The 16,496-nt window shown below is 47.2% G+C and overlaps 1 protein-coding gene across 1 annotated transcript; it reads right to left on the bottom strand.

Moving 5' to 3' along the window:
* Nucleotides 1–329: 329 nt before the first annotated feature.
* On the bottom strand, nucleotides 330–16,137 carry slc7a1a (solute carrier family 7 member 1a). The gene is made up of 13 exons (XM_084474397.1): nucleotides 16,005–16,137; nucleotides 10,194–10,426; nucleotides 9,422–9,604; nucleotides 8,829–8,987; nucleotides 8,365–8,542; nucleotides 7,777–7,910; nucleotides 5,072–5,294; nucleotides 3,697–3,833; nucleotides 3,173–3,275; nucleotides 2,525–2,730; nucleotides 1,674–1,825; nucleotides 1,062–1,170; nucleotides 330–659 (listed from the first exon to the last, which is right to left on the bottom strand). Exons 2-13 carry the CDS (start codon nucleotides 10,378–10,380, stop codon nucleotides 454–456), a joined length of 1,977 nt encoding a protein of 658 aa, XP_084330523.1. The 5' UTR covers nucleotides 10,381–10,426; nucleotides 16,005–16,137; the 3' UTR covers nucleotides 330–453.
* Nucleotides 16,138–16,496: the final 359 nt, after the last annotated feature.

Here is a 16,496-nt window from a genome sequence, read left to right as displayed (position 1 = left end):
GCCGCAGTGTTGTGCGCTAGCTAGCCATAGTCCTTTCCAACTGTTAAAGATTAGCCTGCGAGGGATCACCGACAACGCGTTGCGAGGCCGCGACACCGATACCAGCGGTTCCCACCTCTCTTGAATAACTTGAGACCAACTATGTCTAAAATAGTGCGGGTTCCATTCCAGTCATTTAACTCAATAACACAGAACTCCCGTTGGTTGGCTCCGGAAACGTTTCCACGGCAACGACGGCAAACCCGTTTCCCTGGCCTCCAGTTCCACAAGTAGACACCCTGTGCGTCCACCACCCCCCCCCCCCCGCCCCCCCCCCCGTCCCCCCCCCGTCCCCCTGCCCTTTACCCTGAACTTCCGGGGCATGAGGCCAAGCTCGGGTGTGGGTGTGTTCTCATCCAAAGACTGGAACCGAAGTCGAGGTTGTGAGGCGGGTGGTCTGGGTGGCCGACCTCGCTAGAAGTCGCCGTCGTCGTCCTCCTCTTCGTCGCGGCTCTCCGCCTCCAAGCCGTTGTGGAGGAAGGCCTCCTTCTCCGGGGACATGGCCAGGCCGTGGAGCTCGTGGGAGGGCTTGAAGCCCCGCATCTCCGTGTCGGGCGACGGGCGCGCCGCCGAGCCCTCCAGGCTGTGGTGGATGCCGTAGCTGAAGTAGATGGCGAACCCTGGAGGAGACGCACGGGGAGGGTCAGCGGCCGTGTTAGGCCTGTGGGCGGGGGCCACCTGCGGAGGTACCCCCTGGCCCAGGACCCACCAAATGTTTTGTGTGTTTGTGTAGCTCAATTTAATTGGAAGCTTTCCTGCCTATGTAAAGCAATCTGAACCGCCTTCATGTTTGAAGCGCGCTACATAAATACATTTTAAATGACCAATATGTTGTGGGTACCATGTTAAAAATCTGCGATTAAGTTTCTCTAGGACTATTGGTCTTATGCGCAGTAGTTCCCTTTTCAGTCTACAAAACAAACAAATGATCAAACGACAAGGAGAGGAAGTCAGATCATTATTCACACAAAGTCAGACAAAGTTCTCTCGCTGTTGCATGCGTGTGCGTTTCTATTGCCTACCGAGAGCCATCCACACTGTGAAGCGGATCCAGGTGCCTCTGTCCAGCTGCATCATCAGGTAGACGTTGACGAACATGCTGATGACTGGGATGAAGGGCAGCATAGGTACCTGCACAGCCAATCACAGAGACCAATCCTCAGGAGGCGGGCTTAACCCTAGCATTTTAACCAATTACAACATGTGAAAAGTTTTTCTGGGCAATGACTTTTGAAAGAGAAGCCAATTTAATGCCACGTTCCATGGTGATCTTTGTGACCGTTACCGTAGCCCAGATGCCGCTACTGTAGCTTATGTTCAAAATGTATAAAACATGCCACTACCTGCCAGTGCGACTCAGCTATGTTGGTCTTGACAGTGAAAACAACATGGAGTGTATTGGAGATAGATTGACTGAGGAGGCTGGCATATAAGTTAATTGGTCTGATAATATTGCAAAGTGCCTTGTGATACGCTCCATATGAAATGTGCTTTATCCGTAAGTTTCATGTATCATGACATCATCTTCACATGATTAAAGATATACATAAGAAGTTAGCCACACCCAAAAAAGTGACAGCGAAATTTAAACATCAATAAAGGTTTCTGTATTGAAACAACCCCACCCCCCAGACCTTAAAGGAGAGCTTTGTCTTGCTCTGAGGCTGTCTCCCGACGATGAAGGTGAGGAAGCAACACGCTGCGAAGATGACAGCGAGGACGATGAGGTTCAGCACCGCCATCCCCCCGTTCACCGCCAGGATGCTGAACAGCAGGATCAGCACGCCTGGAGACAGGTCAACCATTCACGTTTAGGTTTCACACAGTCAAAATATTCAAGTTCAACTCGGAATCCTGGCTGTCGGGATGAGATTAGAAGACTAATCGTCATGCATTCATTCATTCATTCATTCATTCATTCCGGTTTTGCCCTCAGCTCTCTGCTATATCCAATGTATGTCTATAACTAAGTGCGGCTGTAATTAGTTCATTCTGATGATTCCAATAAAATGGACTATCAATATATTATAAATCAAATATTTGTCTAAAGCATTTTTTTTTTATGCTAAAATCGATGTTGCCGTTACTGGAAATCATCACTGAACCACCAAAAAAACGAAAAAGCATCAGTTGCAATACCACGTAAAGGGAAGGCAGGCAGGAGAGTCTAGGAGTTAGCTGAAAGGTCCTCGGTACAAACCCCTATGTCCTCTGTCGGCATCCCTGAGCAAGATGCATACCTGCTCGTACCTGCTCATTAATAAAAATGCATCTGAGATAATACTGGCTTTGGATACGGGGGCCTGCTAAACAAACAAATAGATAGAGAAAAACCAAACGAATAAATGAGTACTAGTGTTGCACGACCAAGTTGTCAAACTCAACCTAGATCTGAGTGCACTGGTTTGGATCTGTACACCCTAACGCCATACCACCACAGTGGGGGTCCGCACTCATAATCCCTCCCCCTCCCTCTCCTACCTACCCAGGACACTGACGGCCACGTTGACGATGGAGCCGGACAGCGTGGACGGTTCCGTGTTCTGCGGTGACATCATGTTCCTGAAGCTGAAGCGCTCCTCCATGCCCTCCAGCATGACCATGCTGGGCACGCTGATGCCGTCGCTGAGGTCAGCCTCCTCCTGGAACTCCGCCATTTGATAGGACAGCCCGGGCTGCTTCGGCTGGTACCTGCCACAGAGAGGCCCACGGCAAGCTGAGTACCGTCCCGCACCGGGGGTACAGCGCGGTGGGACGTGTATCAACATCAACACTGTTACACTGCAGAGTGAATACAAATCTATTATAGTAGGCCCCCCCCCCCCCCCCCCGTGTATATGACCTGTTTATTATGAGTCTGAGGGTCCCGTGTGGGAACCACACTATCCGGAGTCTACCTGTATGCACCCTTGAGTAGGAGGCCCCCAGACTCAGACTTCATTGATTCATTCATCTTCAATTTAATGTACTTTGTGATGCATTTTGGACAGAAGCGTCTGCTGCATGAGGGATAAAAAAATGGAATAAGGCCAAAGTGATCTTGACTGGTTATGGATGTGGAACCGTCTCATGGCCGATTCTCCCAGTGTGTGTGGGTGGGTGTGTGTGTGGGTCTACAGTACGCGGGTCTGACCTGAGCACCAGGACACAGGCTGCCACTAGGGTGTAGGCCAGCAGGGTCCCTATGGACATCAGGTCCACCAAGTCCTTCAGGTCAAACAGAAAGGCCATGACCGCTGTAAAGAGAGTAGGAAGAAGGAATAAACTCATTTCAATCCATCTCATGTCATCTTCTTATACTATCCTTTTATGAGCGATCTCTCCCCTCAACTCCCCCCTCATCAACCACTCCTCATCCTTCACCACTCCTCATCTCTCCTTCCTCCTCTCATTTTGCCCTCTCCTACCCCCCATCTTCATCTCTCCTTCAACTCCCCCTCTCCCTCCTTATCTCTTACTCATCTCCCCACTCTCAACTTTACTCTCCATCCCTCTCCTCCTCCTTATCGCATCTTTCCCCATCTCTCCCCCCCTCCTCTCATCTCTTACTCCCCCTCCTCCTCCCATCTCTTCCGTCACTCTCCCCCCCTCCTCATCTCATCTCCCCCACATCCCCCCCACCCCGACCCACACCCCTCTCCTCCTCCTCAGTCTCACCCGACATGACCCCGGCGGCCATGGTGGAGCTGACCGGGGACTTCCGCTCACTGACGTGCGCCAGGAAGGAGAAGAGCAGGCCGTCGCGGGCCATGGCGTAGATGATGCGCGGCAGGGGGAACATGGCCCCCAGCAGGCTGGGTCAGGGGAGAGACGGAGCAGGAGAAAGGGACGTGAACCGTCAACAAATGGGACAGAGAATGGGTCGAGACGAGGCGGGAGGAAAGCAAGAGGGCAAAACAAGAGGAAACGTGTGAACCAAAAGAAGAAGGACAAACTAGGTGAGTGAGCGGGTTAAAGACAGTGGAGAACCGGTCAGGTGGGTTGTATTAGAGGGAGTACTAGAGGGAAAAGCAGGCAAAACAAAGCATTCACATGCGGTGGTTAGTGTGGACATTGGAGTTACTGAAACAGCCGTCTTGGAACCAATTCACTGGAAACCATGACGGAACCTTTTATTTATCTTTTGCAAGCCACTTGACAACCACTACCATTACAACTGTGAGGCGTGAAAACCACCAGTAGCGGGAAAAGGATGGGTTTCTTTTTCAGGTTGAGTCCGTGGTAAGCCAGCGTGTTAGCATCTCACCTCGTCAAAAGGTGAGGGTTGCAGTTAGCCATGTTTGGTGCGCAGAGTAAATCCCAGCCACCGAATCCAAGAGAAGCCCTTTGCTGCCCATTACCCAGAAGGCACCAGGGATAGAGAAAATAGCCCCCAACAGGAAGAAGAGGACACAAGGACTTTATAGCACACACACACACACACACACACACACACACACACACACACACACACACACACACACACACACACACACACACACACACACACACACACACACACACACACACACACACACACACACACACACGGTTAAAACACCTGACTTAACCTTAGCCCAGGTGTGTGTACAGACAATACCAGTAGCATGCACCAACAGGGGAAACAGCTTTAGAAACACCCCACGTGCAGCAGCAGAATACAGCGGCCTTGTTGAGCTTTAAAGGCCTCCGTGACGGAGTTTGTGTTATTATACAACCATGGCTTAAATGGACATAAACAGATGCTACATGCAGTGCAGGGGGCAGTCTGATAACAGTGACTAGAGCAGGGTCGGATATCAAATGAATAAGGGTCGGATAAATATATCCACACACACAAGGAGGAGGACACGACGACTTTATGGCACACACACACACACACACCTTGGTTCGAGGGGAAAGCCCTGGCATTATCCTAGCTCTAATAGAACTTTAGAGGGGGGGGGTGGTGTGTGTGTGTGTGTGTGTGTGTGTGTGTGTGTGTGTGTATGTGTATGTGTATGTGTATGTGTATGTGTATGTGTGTGTGTGTGTGTGTGTGCGCGCGCCTTACCTGGTGGACAGAGCGCACAGGGAGCCCACGGCCACCGAGTAGGTGGCGCCCTCCCAGCCCACGTACTTGAAGGCGGCGGGCAGCGGGCTGTTGCTGTCCAGCAGGTAGTAGGGCATCATCAGCGTGAGGGCCGCCGACACGCCGAAGTACGCCACGAAGCAGATGAGCAGCGAGGACACGATGCCAATGGGGATGGCCCTCTGGGGGTTCTTCACCTCCTCGCCTGCAGAGGGGGGGGGGACGGGGGTGGAGGTGGGGGGGGACGGGGGGCGGGGGTGGGGGGGGACGGGGGTGGAGGTGGGGGGGGGGGGGGCGGTGGGGGGGGACGGGGGGGGGGGGTATGGTAGAGGAGAGGTGAGGGAAGATAGGGGTGAGAGACGAGGGCGTGATGGAGGATTGATGTGAGAGAGGTGAGAGGAAGAGATAGAAGGGGCAAGAGAGGAAGAGAGAGAGAGACAGAGGAAGAGGCCAAGAGAGAGACAGATACGGAGAGGATTGGAGTCGGTATAATGGGCGGATCGTAGAAATACAAAAACGCAGACTGACTGAAATACAGAGAAGAAAGGAGGCAGCCTCACGGCTCATACATCTGACTAGAGCCAGGGCTGCTCTACGACCCATTTTAAACCTTGATCACTGTACTGAATTGCATCTCGGCTGCAGCAGTCCTACTATAATTGCAGAACTTTTAGGAGGAGGCGGCGGAAAGCATGGGCTGGAAACCCTGAACATGAAAGGACGGAGTTGCACCATGTTCCCTGTTTTGTTACAGAGTTTTCTACCAAAGAGAAACTCTTTGGTGCGGGAAGATGAAGCTTTCAGAAGGGCATTTGAACTGAAGTGACTAATCCTGGCGGAGTCTGTGTTGGACTATTATGCAATGACCCTGATGATCCCTGCATCCAGCATCACGATTGCACTAAGCAAATATGAAGCAATAAAAAAAGAAAGAAAAAAAAAAAGCAGATTTGTTAATTATAGACATAGTCTTCAAATTACAACTGAAGTCTGATTTGTGAGAAAACATCAAACATCATCAATATCACCACCACGCCGAGCAGAAGAAAAGCTGGTCAAGGTGTTGCATCAGCGGCCAACGATGGCAGACAAAACAACGCTAGACCTCGTAGTCAAGCTTCTATTCTCATCGCACCCAGAAGAGGCCGAGCGTGTAACCAACACATACACTCACAAAGGTTCCAAACTGTACACAATGTTCCCGCCGCTCCGCGAGCAGAACAGAACGAACTGGGACGGATTCCAGCACAGAGCAAATAAGTGCATTCGGCTCTGCACAACACTCGTGTGTGGCGTGTGTCGCAACTCCCGGCCTCCACGAGGAAAGCCTGCTCTGTCGGTGCCGAGAGAGGCTGAAGCGGCCCATTCTTCAGCGGCACGACCGTCTGGCCACAGCGGGGCTGCACAACACTGGAGCCTTGTTGGGTCGTTATCAGTCACCGTGCTGGCATGGTCGGTCACAAGTAAATGGATTTTATATCCGTGCGTGTGCGTGTGCGTGTGTGTGTGTGTGTGTGTGTGTGTGTGTGTGTGTGTGTGTGTGTGTGTGCGTGTGTGTGTGTGTGTCAACCCCATTGATTGATATTGTATCCTGCACAGCATTAGTCTATGTTTATGTTTGGATAACACACATGCTCGACTCCAGAAGTGGAAGAGGGCAGCCACGCTGTGGAGCTCCAATCAAAGCTGAGGAAGCGGAGGGGCGGACAGAGTAGGCAAGCAGACCCAAAACAGTGAATGGGAACCCCCGCCGCCGCCGCCGCCCCCCTCCTCTCTTCCTAAAAGGCCTCAAGGTCAGAACATACAAAACACACATGAAGGATGCAATCACACACCCGCACCATTACGCACAGGAAGGGCAGGGCTAGAGCGAGGTCAGTGCAGCATTGTGTGGAACATCTCTTGCATCATCATCGTCCTTTGACCTCTGACACACTCTGCCTTGCTGGACAACCTATAGTTTGCCTACCAGCAGGCCCTCATGGTCTTCAACACCACCGCCATTTTACCTGCGAAGATCAAGGCAGGTAGCCCACAAATGTGGTGGCCTGGATTACAGGCTACCCCACTGACCCCTGCATGGTCTGCCTGCAAAACCGCCAGTCAGATGCCGCCCTGCCTGCTTGTGCAGGCAGGGCGTACCCCAGAGAGCCACGCTGTCCCCATTCCTCTTCCCTCTCTACACCTCTTGACTTTCACTTCTCCTTTGGACCTTCTGCCAGCTGCTCTGACGAGGTCAGAGGTCGCCTGATGCCTCACGAGGGACTTCGTCATGGAGGACTTGGAAGTGGAAGTTCACGCGAGCCCACGGAGGAGAGGGTAGATGGGGATAGTTTTATTCAGCGCAGGTTGTCAGGTTGTGTCTCCAGGTGTACACAGCGTGTTCACCTGGAGACATGAACCCCTACCCGACTGACGGAGAAAGGGTTTTGTCTACAGGGCCACCGAAAAAAGGAGTCCCACAAAAAGGCAGTTATATTTATAAGTCATATTTTACTTTAGCGAGCCGTTTCACCCCTAACTTTACAGAGTTAACCGTAAAAGCTAAATAAAAGTAATCATTATGTTCCAAGTCATCAAAGTAGCCAAATTAAATGTTACAATACACAAAATATGACATTAATTATCAACATCACCAATTATTAAGAGTGTCAAATAAATAAACAACTGCAGTTTCCCTTACAGACCTGTGGTGGCGATGCAGTCAAATCCCACGAAGGCGTAGAAACACGTGGCGGCGCCCGACAGCACGCCGGTGATCCCAAACGGCATGAACCCCCCCTCTCCCAGGGTCTCCACGGACGCCCGCGACGCCGTCAGACTACGGGGAAGCACAAACACAATGGACCCCTGAAACCTCCATCCTGTTCCCACCGACCAATAGGATCCTCCACCCTGCTCCCACCCACCAATAGGAACCTCCACCCTGCTCCCACGTAGCAGTATAAACATCTATCCTGTTCATACGAATGCACAAAAAAGTGCATTACACCAAGTGACACACCAGCCAAACTGAAAATGGGAAGTTCAAAGTGATACGTTTAAGTTAACCAACTCCCCCAACCACAATAATTGATCACTGTTGATTGACGAGTTGTCTTCTGCCAAGTACTGCTGCTGCCCCATATCCAACCCTGAAGCATAGATACGTATCCCTCTTCCTCTTCTCCGTCCTACTGACACATCCCATCTATGTGTGTCGTTTCACAACCTATCGAAAAACCCAAGAGGACCCATGTTCAGATGAAGGCATGACAGTGTGTCGGTGTGCTTACTTCAAACTGGAGGCATTTATGTTGCTGGTGTTGAGAACCTGTTGGGGGTCTATCTGCCAGTTCTTTAGTGTTCCCTTCACCAGGCCAGACACCACCATGAACAGCAGCACCAGGATGTTGATGCAGGTGAACACCTTGTTCACCATGGCTGACTCCTTCACTCCGAACGCCAGCAGACCTGAGGACGACAGACATAAAGACAGAGTCAAGAGACATAGAGAGATACAGAAAGAAACATAGATAAAAAACATAAAAACATAGATATAAATAAGCTTAAGAAAGAAAGAAAGAAACGAGAACGGAAGAGATGAAGAAATAGATAAAGAAAGAGTGAGGAAGAAAGAGATAAGAGAAAGAAAGAGATAAAGACAGACAGAGACAGCAAGATGAAAAAAAATGAAAAAAGGAAAAACCGTAGCTCCACAGATCTTGCACTCGTGCAACGTGTTTGTGAAGTTTCCTACCGCTCAAGGTAATGATGATGAGGACAGCAAACATGTCAGGATACTCTGCCAGGATCCCAGGGGCCTGTATGGACATGTACTGCCTGCAGAAACGCGCAATGTGGCCCCCAATCAGCTCGTCAAACGTTGCGCTCCACGCACGAGCCACGCTGGATGTACCTGACAGAGAGACAGAGAGATACATACAGAGATATACATGTACAGAGAGAGAGAGTGAGAAGAAGACACACACCCGCATGGACAGATAAAGAGAACCAAACACACATAGACAGACACAAAGAGTAAGTGACAGGGAACGATACAGAGAGACACAGAGTGAGATACATACAGAGAGAGTGAGCAAAAGACATACACACATAAACAGATACAGAGACACACACACACACACACATATAGACAGAGAGACAGCGACAGAGAGTGACAGAAGGAAGAACAGAGACATAGAGAGAGAATCACAGAAAATAAAACCGTGGTGGAGATTTTTGGCCAAATATCATCAACAAAATGTTATGAAATCATCATGGACATGGACAACAAACGCATATATTTTGGGGGATTTTCTAAATGTCATATTCTATTGAGAATGTTTGTACCGATGATGTAGGAGAGAATGAGGTTCCATCCGGTGATGAAGGCCCATAGCTCCCCCACCGTCACGTAGGAGTAAAGATAGGCTGAACCCGTCTTTGGAACCCGTGCTCCGAACTCAGCGTAGCATAAGCCAGCCAACACGGAGGCTAACGCCGCTATCAGGAAGCACAGCACGATAGCAGGGCCTGAAAAACAACACAGCATCCCATCGTTAGAAACTTGAGAACTGCTACAATATATAATTAATTTCAATAAATAAATAAATGAATACCTAATCATAAGACTGCATTATGGATTAGTTTTGTAGTTTAAAATCTGTTTGTTGGCAATTTCAATTAGGGCTGCACCAAATCGTACCAATTTGGTGTGGGTCGTAACCATGGCGATAACACGTCCACCCTCCTTTCTAGAACACTTCCAATGCACTTTTATTTTTTATCTCATAGTCTTTGAATTCGAGCTAAAAAGGGGTTCATTTACATTTTTAAAAGGTTGATTCATAACTATGTTTGATTTCATTTAAATATTTAATTGAATCTCCAAGCAGTGTTCTGGGTTGGACCTCCAGCATGTCTGTATCCATCTACCAGTAGGCAGCCTTGAACAAGATGCCTAACCCCCCATACCTATTCCTTAACTACATGAATCTGAAATCACGGCAAGTCACTTTAAATAAAAGCATTAAAAAAAAACTGAACAATTTGAAAATAGGACACAATAGACGGGGTTGTCCACAGTAATTGTGGTAGCGGTGGTGGCGGTGCGATGCGTTACCTGCGTTGTCGCGGGCAACAGCGCCGGCCAACACGTACACGCCGGCGCCCAGCGTGCTGCCCACCCCCAGAGCCACTAGGTCCAAGGTGTTCAGGCATCTGGAGAGACGGGACTCCTCCGAGTTGCCGTTGATGGATTTGACACGCAGCAACTGCTTGCCAAAGCCCGTCAGCTTCTGGAGAACCATACTGCTCTGACAGGCTAGGGCTCAGAGGTCAGAGGTCAAAACACACCTGAGAACGGAGAGGAGGACAGGATGTTGTTGAGTGTGGATTTCTATTGACTCTTTGATTTTCTTTGCTACTCAATAGAAAACAGAGAACTGGTACATGACCACGTTGTTCAAACCGGTCCTCAGTTTACACACACCCCCAAACCCACTGGCTGGAGGCGAAACAGCAGACCAATAGGAAAAGGGGGGCCTGGAGAGGGCGGTAATATATATACACTCTTGCATAAGAGGCCACCTGGGCTCGGGAAAGTCACCTCGCCAAACAGAAACATAAAGACATGCACATAAAATAAGACAGGCGTCATAAATCAACACACATACTCAAACAATGACGTCATCGCAGTCACTCAGTGGGTGGATAGCATTCGTTCCATTTATAAAGGGCCATGATAATGGAACATTATTTATAACGGTATATTTATAATAACAACTTTTGTTTGAGCTGAGAAGACTGAATGTCTTACACCTGGCAATGTTGCAGACCCAACCAAAAACCCCCTTTCCCTACTTTCTAATTCTAATTGCCTTATAGTATATATATATATATATAGTATAATACAGGTGTCAATGTTGGTGAACCGCTGCCAACAGCATTGTCATGCTGCTTCTTACTCATCTGAACGGAGCACCTCGGGGGTCACATGATCCAAAGTTAAAAATAAAGTGTCAATCTGTGCGCACGATTATTACTTGCAAACAGATTGGTAAACTGTGAGTACGGATTGGTAAAGCGTGCAAACAAACACATCACACACCACATGCCCCTTTTTACAGCAACCTGCCTGCTTGGACCCCGGTGACCACTTCTTCCCCGTAAAAATCCAATTGATCTAGATTCAAGGGCAGATTTCATGATTGTGAAACATTGCATCGTTATTGCTTTTCGCTTGAACACCAACATTGGAATAGGTCAAGCACTCGGAAGGAGTGGTCATCGTGGTCCGAGGTAGGACCATGGACTGAAGGAAAGGGCACGTGTTTTGCAGATCCGTGCACATGGTTAACGCTTCCCCAGTCCGTTCGCATGCTTTACTTATCGGTACACACAGATTTACACTTTATTTGCATCATGTGACCCCGGGGGGGGGGGGGGGGGGGGGGGGGCTCCGTACATCTGCCTTATGGACACTTACACACAAACACACATACAGTAACACACACACCACAACTTTGTGAATTAACATTTATGTGTTTGCCCTTCCCACACATGACAAATAATTTAAATCATGGACGAAATAAATGTTATTCATATTTATTTTTCCATGAATGACATGATTTATGTCATTTGTGGGAAAGTTTGCCGTTCCCTAAAATGTATCTGTTTGCCGTTCCAACACACAACATAAATCATGTAATTCACAAGAAAAAAAAAAGAAGGTAATTCACATTGAACCAAACAAAAATAGTGAAACCTGCCGTAAAAATGACTTGATTGTATGTCCTGCAATATATAACACAAGAGAGCAGCTAATTTATTAGGAGCCGTTAGGTTAGTTTAACCCCACTTGACGAATACAAATACAAAGAGGGAGCATTTCAAAAACTGCTCAACATGTTGGTTCCTGCAACTGTACAGTTTCAATCACGCAAGACCAGTAGTTTGAAGCCAGATGGACAGGGATCGCTCTCCATTGGACCAAGACATGAAGAGAGAGAAGAGAGGGGAGAAGGAGAGAATCCAAGGGGAGAGCCAGTGCAGCATGTCCTTCACATTGAGCAGCATAGATAGGGGCGAGCAGTATCAAAAGCACCAGCATCTGTCATGTTAGTTTGGTCGTTTGGGGGTGCGGGTTAACATAACAAACAATGCAAAGTTGTTGTTTTTTTGGCGCCTCTGATACTTGCCAGCAGTGAGAATGTTGCAGACCCAAAAATGGCCTCCAGAACAAGACTCTTAAACCTCATCTTACACGCCTCATGGAAAATACCAAGCATGTGAACTTGGGTCATCATGACCTTTTAGTGTTTTCAGGGGACCTTGTAAGTCTCTGGGTCACACTACAGTGTTTGGCAACAGCAGACATAGCAATACGGCACAGCGTCTCAGTGACGACTAGCTTCTGGACCCTACATGTTCATCTCTCAGAGACTGCCACACACACACACACACACACACACACACACACACACACACACACACACACACACACACACACACACTAAATAATGCTAATGTAATTGTAATCCTTCAGCAGACTATCTAGAGAGGATGGCCCGCAGTTGAAAAAAATAAATGTATTGGCTGAGCCAAGAGAAAGGTTGGAGATAACCATATATTATCTTTTAAGCCATCTGCGTCATCTCAATCGTATTGAATGCACACTGTGACAACAGAAAGAGAGACATTAGAAGCAGGCATCTTAAGGCGTGGGATATCCTTATTGCAAACGTTGCAGAATCAGTGCTCTACAGGAAGTGCACAGAACCCTAATCATTTCAAAAGAAAACACTTGAATTAGAGTTTGCATGATCATGGATGTATTGCATAATATTGTTATTTTACAGATTGACTCATGAATAGTCCATCATATGTTGGGCCTGCAAAGCAACTAAACCAAAAAGAAATGTAACTAATCAACACAGAAAATGATGTCAGTGGAGAATTCATATCACTTGAACACATCAAGTTAAACTGACAGCTGATGCTCTTAAGCGGTCAGCAGACTGTATGCGCAGCGGAGAGGTAGAACTTGGGGAAGTCGTAGTAACAGCAAAAATACTTTATTGTGGAGAAGATGAACAAGCGCAAACCTTGCCAAACTTCTTTATATGCACGTTTTGCACCTCAAAGATTTAGTATTTTGCTGAAATCTCCCCGAATGAGGAGTAAACACCACCTGGGCGACTGGTCTCGACTACTGGAATATTACACAATCCAGTAGCACACTGAGTATAAAAGGTATAAAAGTATAAAAAAAGGTTTAAGGTTAAACAACCTCCACCGTGTAGATGCCCTGGCCCTTCCCCACAACAAGACAAGCTGCAGCTGTGTGCAAAACCCGGGCAAGTTATGCAATACTACACAGAGGGACCACGCAGCCAATGTAGTTCAGCAAACCCAATGACTGCACGCTACATAAATCACGGCAGGGTCGACTGGCATCTCTCGCTTCAGAGCCATGATTGGAGTAGCCTACACCACATTGTCCACGTGATTACTGGAGAAGAGATTGCTTAGCTGACACTATGACATCACATGGAATAGGAAGAAGACACTTACTCAAAAATGGCAAAAAGAAGAGCAAAGCCCTTACAAGTTGGTTGGGTTTAGCTTTGAGTTAACGCTTGTTCCTGTGGGTTGGCAAACGGTCCGTCTACACAAGTAACCTTCTGAAACTCAACCTGGCAGCTCACGTGACTTGGCTATTCCAAGCAGAAACCCATATTGCCTCCCTCTTATGCGTCACTCTCTTCTACACACACACACGTCCCTGTACGCACACAGACATACCTGCACACAGTACATAGGTGTACATATGCATACCTGTTCAAACACATACTTGCAGGCACATGCACAAACCAGTGCACAGTCACATATAGATACACACACACACACACCCACACACCTCAGAGAAGATCCTCAAGAAACTTTGTGATTTACATGACTGCCCTCTTCACTAGATGCAAGGTAACAGAAGTGGGCCAATATAATTTATTAGTGTTGCTTTGGTCTAGCTGTTAGGCCCAGGAGACAAACATTTTGATTCAATAATGTTAATGCACCTGCTGCCTAATGACCAACGGCCAAAAGGCGAAGCACATTGAGAAAGAGAAACACACTCAAACCCTCAACCCTGCCTGGCCTCCAGTAGAAAAGTCTCTGATTTATTTCCTACGGTATTTTACCGAAGGACACAAAAAACGGTGAACAAATCGATTGTGTTTGATATGCAATTCATATCAAACATTGTATATTATGCAAGGGAATGTTTGTACACCCTTATCTGTTGAATGTTACTGTGCAGCAATAGCATGCACCCTGGGAAACCGTTTCAATCTTTCAGCTCTACCAACCACACAACCTTTCAAAAACCTCATGAATGGATTAGGGCTGCAAGTAAGAGTTATTTTAATTTGATAAAGATAATGATTATTTGTTTGATTATTCATTTAGCCTATACAATGTCAAATAGAAAATGCCATCAGAAGTTACCAGAGGCCAACCTGATGTCTTAAACCTTTTTGCTTTATCTGAAAAACAGCCTCTAAAAACAAACGGGTCTGTTATTATCGTACAGCATTAGAACTATCTCTCGAATCCCCTCTAACTAAACCAGTACTTGTAGATTGTACTTTATCATGCCCAATCCGGCCCCTCACTAACCTTAGCCTTTTGCTAGCTGGAAGTGAAGCGCATTTAGTGGTGGCTCACTTTCAGCAGGCTAAACATAGCCTCAATACGAATATGAGGTCCTACAGTTCATTCTCAGTACACTGTCAGTGCTCCCAGTCATTTCTATCCCAATCATTGAGACTGCCTTTTTTCTGCAGGGTTATTATGTCATTCATAACGATAAGACTGAACTACTATTGGGTATTGGCTATCTGGGGAACAGGCAAGATTCCCCTATCTGGAGAATAGGCAAGAGCCAAGAGATCACTGTGATGGCATTATATTTAAAACCGCTAGGGTGCATTCGAACGTCCACAGACATTGGTAACGTTGTGATTGAATTTGGACACATCAATATTTACTGATTTTGGAAAGGCTTGTGACTGGTCACCCTAACCTTGCCATAAAAGCAGACACTGACCTGTGTGTGTTTGTGCGTGCGTGCGTGTGTGTAGTGTACGGAGAATTATCAAATGTCATTCAACAGTCTTTATATTGCCTACCTGTCAACCTTTTACCTCGACGATTTTTTTTTTTCTGTGGCCGCTAGTTAAAGTGTTTACATTTATTTTTAACCTTTAGATGGAGGTCTAGTAGTATATATATATATATATATATATATATATGCTAAGTATGCAGGCCAAGCTGTTTTAAAGTGAATATCGGTGGTTGCAAACTGATATGTAAATAAAGTCATGTCTCAAGTCATGTTTTCATCAATACATGTCACCGTTATTAATATTATACGGTGCCTCAAGAACAGTAACCTCTGATTTCTCTACACGCTCCGTCAACAATTACAGTGACACATTTGACTTTTAGAGACACATGGTACTAAACTCACTCACATATAGACCCAATTACATAACAAAACATAAACTAGTGTGGTTTATTTATTATCACTCTAGCAATAGCCTTAGCCAATACAGGCCTCTGTGTTGGAACACATTTTGGATACATTTTCTAGCGGTGCCAGTCCTGCAGGACGAGTAAACGGAGAGCCCAGACGAGCGAGCATGTGCCTCGGCGTGCATGTTGGGACTTAGGGGTAACATTATTTATTGGCTGGTAAAGTTTAACTTTTTATTTTGCGATGCATGTTTTACGTGCAGCATCGTAATATACATTCACCCGCAGATATTCCGACTTTCTCCGAAACTGGAACAATTTAATCCAGGATATCCCAATGGTATAAATTGCATGACCAAATAGAGTAGTTTCATTGCTGGTAAGTTAAGACATTTACCTTGCAGAGCGTGAGTGAAATGGGGATCTCCGTTGATCGATATCCGTCCTGCAGCTTAATAAAATGACTTCGATCTGGGTGATTAGCGAGGCATCTAATGGATTTAAAATGTGTGAGGAGATTGTACTTTTCTTCGCGATTTGGTGGAGGAGGGGAGTTGGGGGGGTACACAGAGCAAACCTTCAGCTCCGCCCACGTTTTACTACGAAGGCATGTTTTACTGTTCATCGGATGACTTGCCAAGGGGGTGGGTAACGGTGGCGTCGATAAGCAAAAAGAAACCTAGAAAATGGTGTAAGGCTCTGTTAAAGAAAATAATTGGCATTTTTCCATAATTGGAGACTGTTTTAAGTGGTTTATGGTTTTACAGTTTGTGTAACCCACAGGGCTGCCAACTTTTGGGTTTTCGCTGGCGTGAGATTCTGTAGAATCTTGTAATGCATACCTTAAAGCAGGGTCCGCGGGTGTAAATGTTGACTGTGGGGGTGGGGG

Source organism: Micromesistius poutassou (genome assembly GCF_964030765.1).
Source record: "Micromesistius poutassou genome assembly, chromosome: 10".
NCBI classification, from domain to species: domain Eukaryota; kingdom Metazoa; phylum Chordata; class Actinopteri; order Gadiformes; family Gadidae; genus Micromesistius; species Micromesistius poutassou.
This window is presented reverse-complemented; position numbering and strand designations above follow the sequence as displayed.

Coding starts and splice junctions, on each gene's coding strand:
- slc7a1a (XM_084474397.1), bottom strand. CDS start 10,380: ATGGTTCTCCAGAAGCTGACGGGCTTTGGCAAGCAGTTGCTGCGTGTC. Junction 5,295..7,776: donor TGACTGCATCGCCACCACAG/GTCTGTAAGGGA, acceptor CCCCCTCTGCAG/GCGAGGAGGTGAAGAACCCC. Junction 660..1,061: donor CACAGTGTGGATGGCTCTCG/GTAGGCAATAGA, acceptor CGTCTCCTCCAG/GGTTCGCCATCTACTTCAGC.